The sequence below is a fragment of the Acanthopagrus latus genome, chromosome 14 (assembly GCF_904848185.1).
Source record: "Acanthopagrus latus isolate v.2019 chromosome 14, fAcaLat1.1, whole genome shotgun sequence".
In the NCBI taxonomy this organism is placed as follows: domain Eukaryota; kingdom Metazoa; phylum Chordata; class Actinopteri; order Spariformes; family Sparidae; genus Acanthopagrus; species Acanthopagrus latus.
This window is the reverse complement of record NC_051052.1, coordinates 2,644,024-2,650,023: the sequence shown is the minus strand read 5'-3', so window position 1 is coordinate 2,650,023 and position 6,000 is coordinate 2,644,024. Positions and strand designations below refer to the sequence as shown.

At 37.1% G+C, this 6,000-nt stretch overlaps 1 protein-coding gene across 2 annotated transcripts in view; it reads left to right on the top strand.

The window, feature by feature from the left end:
• tmbim4 (transmembrane BAX inhibitor motif containing 4) overlaps window positions 1-4,511 on the top strand; it is a 46,806-nt gene extending 42,295 nt beyond the window's left edge. For both annotated transcript variants that reach the window (XM_037122220.1, XM_037122219.1), the window contains exon 7: window positions 3,110-4,511. In XM_037122220.1, the coding sequence (XP_036978115.1) occupies window positions 3,110-3,316 (207 nt within the window). In that variant the 3' untranslated portion in view covers window positions 3,317-4,511. The remainder of the gene's footprint in view (window positions 1-3,109) is intronic.
• The last annotated feature ends 1,489 nt before the right edge of the window (window positions 4,512-6,000 follow it).

Below are 6,000 nucleotides of genomic sequence, written 5' to 3'. Positions count from 1 at the left end.
CACAACTTGGGGATGAAATGGCACCAAACAGGTGTACCCTCATTCTGTATTCTGCTGGTTCTCTGTCAGTGTTACCTTGCGGCCACCAAAGGAAGTGTAGATAGTTCATATATTTATCAGACACCTGTACCTGATGAAACATATCTTGGATATCAGCCATGACTGTGAAAGATTCTTTCCTGAACCGAATGAGGACCCCAATAAGGGAGTTGGTGAGATCTCAGCCCTGCAAGAGCTGACGGTTTAGTGATGTTCCTTTTACATGTAGCTCCACAGTCAAATACAGCCCTTATTTTTTTGGTGGGATGATGTACTCCGTGATGGGGAATGTGCCACACTTTTCCTTCTTCTCCTTCCAGCTCATCAGTGGGTACTGTTTCAGCGTAGCCTTGAACCAACTAAGAAATGAAGTGCACTCCTCCTTATACTTGCTGTTCCTTTCAAATTTTCTCATTAGGCTCTGCCACATAGTGATTGTTTGTTTGGGTCTTCTTCTCTGAAAGGTAAATCAAAGAAGTAATGTCCATTTTTCATTTATGTCATACCTCTTACAATCTTCATGAATTTAATGTCCTCTCTGGACATTTCCAGTTGCCCCTCTGACGTTTTCTCATTAAACTCATGATTGTATTGTTTGATGAGCAGCTCTTCTAGATGTTCCACAGAAATGTGGTTGGTTGTGACAACTGAGTAGCCACTCTTAACTCTGTTACTGTCTCCACCACAAAGTGGTCCATTGATTACCCAGCTGACTCTTGTTTGGACTGTGTATGGTCCTGCCTCTTGACTGTTTATCACCTACCATGGTTCCATCACTTTTGGTGCATCAGTTCCAATGAGCATATAAACACCTGCATTCACATCATGAGGCTTGATATTTGTTGTCAAGTAAGACCATTTTGCCACATCCTCCTGTCATGGAATACTTGACTTTGAGACTGGCGCTATCTTTTGCTTCAAAAATTGGGCAGTTCAATGAAGTCATTAGTGTCAAGACCAGACACTCCCAAACCAGAAGATAGCTTGGTGCTAACAATCTTATTTTAACCCATTGTTCTGAATAAGATGTTGGCTGGTTTGCCCTTTTAACCCAGTCTCCTTGCCAAATTCACAGTACAGAAAGTTCCTTAACTTCCAGGATCCAAAAATGCACATGTTTGCACAACTTTATGACTTATTTTACTTTTAACCTGAACTGCCACAATGGAGAAGACAACAGCGTCCTCATCACCGGCCCCAATATGACCACATGTGTGAGACTGTCCAGGTGAAATACTTAGTGAGGGGCTCACAGGTTGCTGTGCTTCTTGGAGTGATATTCTTATATCCTTTTGCTCGATGTGAAGGACTGATGGATGCTACTGGTGACACACACTACAATCCAAGCAACTCCTACAATCTTTGCTTGTGTGACAACCTTTAGCAGCCAAAACAAATTCCATTTTCCTTTATGAAACGTATCTTGTCCCATTGCATCTTCAACTTAAAGTGACAGCAGGTATCCAAAGAGTGATTATTTTGTCGGCAAATATTATATACATATACACATATATATACACACACACACACACACACACACACACACACACACACACATATATATATATATATATATATATATATATATATATATATATATATATATATATATATAGATACATATATATATATATAGATACATATATATATATATAGATACATATATATATACATAGATACATATATACACACACACACACATATATATATATATATATATATATATATATATATATATATATATATATATATATATATATATATATATACATATACATATACATATACATATACATATACATATATAGATTCACCCGTGCCAGAGCCTTCAAAACAAAAGCGTAATCAAATATTCAAAATCACAAAAACAATGTTACTAATATTGTAGTCAAACTAATCAACTAACTTGTGCTCAACAAAAAATAACAAAATAAATATATGTTGAAATTGTATTACAAAATAATGAATGGCTCCAACACCGTACAAAGATCGGTAGGTACCTCGCTCCAGGGGTCACGTCCAGGGTTCAAGTATTTTTTTGGCCTTTATATGGCTACATTCCCAGAACAGCTTAAGAGATGACAGGAAAACAGGTTGAGAGAGATGGGGAGTGACATGCATCAAAGGGCCCCTGGCCGGGACTCGAACCCAGGGCCACTGCAGCAAGGACAAAGCCTCTGTACATGGGACGCCCACTCCACCAACCGAACCAAACGGTGCCCCTAAGCCCTGACTTAAATACGATAATTATTAGCAGTCCTAAGGTATTCAGGAAACTTGTTCCACAAGTGGAGAGCACAAACACCAAACGATGCCACCTTGCTTATTAGTGTATTAAGCAATAAATAGGTTGCAAGTTCACAATACAAAGCTTAATCTGTATTACAGAAGCTTGATTTGCATGAAAAAATATAATCAGGATTTCAGCAAGTGCATAATATCCTGACTAATATGTGAAATGAGTGATTAAAATTGTGCCAATAAAATAACAGCTGAACTGGCACAAACCCCAATACTAGACAGCAAAGCAGATCCCAGCTTTTAGAGTTTCTCGAGAGATGAGCTTTTGAAAAGAAAAAAAAAATGTGATCATCCATCAAAACTGTTTGCTTTCTGTTTTAGTGATATTTAAACTGGTAAAGAATATTGAATTGATTATAAACTAGGACACAGACAGCAGATAAAATATTTCAGGCTCATAAGATAATTGCAAAAGAAATCATGTCTTTATTTAAATCTGTAAGTCCAAGTTAATCACAATGTACAATTGTGAGGGGCATTGGGGCCACTTACTGGATTGAGTGTGGATCAGACCAGTTATTATCTCTCCCACTGATATGTACTCTAGCCATATGACAATCGGATAGACATATTTGTCATATGTTTGCATGTACCGGACCTTTACGTCCCATCTGATATATAATGTTGCACTCCTAGGTGTGAGTTACAGATTCATGAGTCTCCAGGCTTCTCTGACACCAAAACACTATGCACTTTACACACAACAGTGAAGCTGTAAAGAGAAGCCTTCATTGTTATCTCACATATGCTGACTCTGGTCTCTCTACAGTTCTTCCTCAATAATGACAGCACAGAGCTGGTCCTGGCTGGATCTGGGGCTCTCATCTTTTGCGGTTTCATAATCTACGACACCAACCTGCTTATGAAGCAGCTCTCCCCTGAGGAACACATCCTGGCCTCCATCAACCTCTACCTGGACATTGTAAACCTTTTCCTGCACATTCTGCGTCTCCTCGACTCCATGAAGAAACACTGAAGCTCAAATACCAGTTTAAATTGCTATATTCAGCTATAGCAGCTGTTGTCAATCCTAATTGGCCCACCGGAAACCCTCAGAAATTACTTTGTGTTAATTACCCTGTGTTCATACATGTGAGTGTTCATGGCCTTAGAAGTGGCTTTGGCTGCATGTCCAAGTATTCTTGGACATGTGTGAATGCCTAAGTGTAGAAATATCATGGAGCGCATTCACTAGGAAGCGCTTTCTCCTGTACGGATGTGCCTGTGAAGAGATGATGTGACAAGTGTTGTAAAGCACTTTGATTGGCGCACCGCACCAGGTAGACCAGAAAATCACCATATAAATGCAAGACTAATATTGAAAAATAAAATCTTAGCTTTGTGAACTCCCTTCACATATCCAGTCATGATACTATCACCTATTACGAGACCAATAAACCGATTTATCCGTGGAATGTTCTTGATGCTGCCAGCAAATTCAGAATAAGCGTATGTATTTACAAAAATAATAAGGTTGATGAGGTAAAACATTAAATATATATTCTTTCTACTATTTTGTCCTGTCAGTGTGTATAGCAAGAGGAATTAGCAAATAATCACATTCTGCTTTAGTGGTTTACACAGCCTCTCAAATGGGGATTTGGTGTTGTATATAATGTCTATATTGTGTTAATAGTGTAATTGCCCAGGTCCTCCTGTTTGGTTCAGTACACTTGATGGAACTGTTGGGCACACATGCCTGTGATTGTAAAACTTCATTAACTACAGAAAAAGTGAGCTGGTAGGGCATGATTTTAGGCATTAGTGGACACTGTAACATATTGAGTTGGTAAAATGTTTTCAATTAATTTTTCCTGCAGTATCTCTCAGTGGGGTTTCAGAGTTTTTGTTTCACAAATGTATTCTCAGACTGAATTGTTGTTTTCAGTGTTGTCAAAAAATAAAAGTTTGTATAACATCAGTGAGCTACCCTCAGTATCTCTGAACCCCTCCGATGTTCTGTTAATGGTGTTCAATAGAAAGAAGAGGGCACAATATGGTCATTTAAATAAAGTTAGGGATGTCTGGAATGCATGTATGGGCTTATTAATATCTGTGGTTGTACATTCTTTTATGGTGTATCGTTAAACTGTTCTTAACAAATGGTGCAATAAAAAAGACCAAATGTAATGTTTTCTTTTAATTAATAAAACAGTTCTGTTAAAAAAAAACTGTTGGTTTTGCATCTATAAAATTGACTATTGGTTTTGCATGTGAATAAATGCAAAAAAAAAAAAGTTTGATAGATTTATAACAAAGTTTATAGTTTTAACTAAGTGATTATCAGATGTAATGTTGTCATTGAACACAGGGTAAAGCCTTAATAGTGGAAATGCATATGGTTAAGCTGCGGCATAGTAAGCGCCAACATCTTTGCAGACTCTGATTAAAAGTAGTTTAAACATGTATCTATACCATGGGAACACATCATTTCCCTGTCCCAAGCCCCCAAAAGAAAAAACAAAGATAAACTTAAGCACCTATATGCAAGATTATAAATCAGGCAATTTATCATGTGAATCAAGCCCTGATTGGGAGATTCCACAAGCAAGATGACCAGCTTCATTAGATTTGGTTTGCTGAAAGAATCAATGGAAGCAAGATTCTGAAAAGAGATAAACATTGATTTCAAAGAAGATATTCAATGAAGCCTGTACCAAGTTGTGGCACAAGGTACAAAGTGAAATGGAACAAACTCTGTGAAAGAAGGCTATACACTTGTTGATGGACACAGAACTGACCTTTCTAGCAAGCTGACACTCTTGTTTCTGTTACACGACAGCATAGCCTCATGAGAGGAGGCCAATTTGACGACCTGGCTTCTTGCCAAGTTTGTTGTGAAGTTGTGTTTTTGTCCAGTAATCTGTGAGGTCTGGTCATGAGTAACACACACAGAAAGCGTTTTTTGTATAAATAATAAATATATGCCTCTGAGTCATCAAGTTCTTTCCAGGAATTTACAAGTTCTAAAATACCCACAAAATGCCTTTTTTCTCGTCATCAGAATCAGAAGGTGCAGAAGGTGGGAGTGCAAGGTAAAAATAGCAATATAGCATGAATGGAAACAAGACATACAGATAAAGATATAAATGAAATAGTAAAGTGGGCAATAAAATATAATAATAAAGTGGACAATAAAATAAAATAATAAAGACAATCTCAAGTGTTCAATATATATATACATAAATACACATAGATACACATATATATACATATATAAATTTATATAGCCATTTGAGTCGTCAGAGGGAGGAGTTGTAAAGTTTAATGGCCACAGGTAGGAATGACTTCCTGTGGTGCTCAGTGATTCATTTGAGAGCAATTAGAATCTATCTATCTATCTATCTATCTATCTCAAAGTATTTGTGTACTTCTGGTAGTGGTATTGTCTTGTCAAAGCCCATTATGCTATGAACTCCTCTTGATAGTTAAACCAAAAATAGTTGAAAAAAATGCCCCTCATTTAGACTAGTATGTCGGACTGACCCGATTATCATCACAACCTGTGACCAAAAAACAAAAATATTTTACTTTTAATCTTATTACCATCAAAATGTAATTCACATAACATCAAAAGGCAAGGGGTATAATGTTAGAAAAACATAAAATAAATGGAACACAAATTCACACTATTCTTGTGCAGGCAGAGGCACTTAAGAG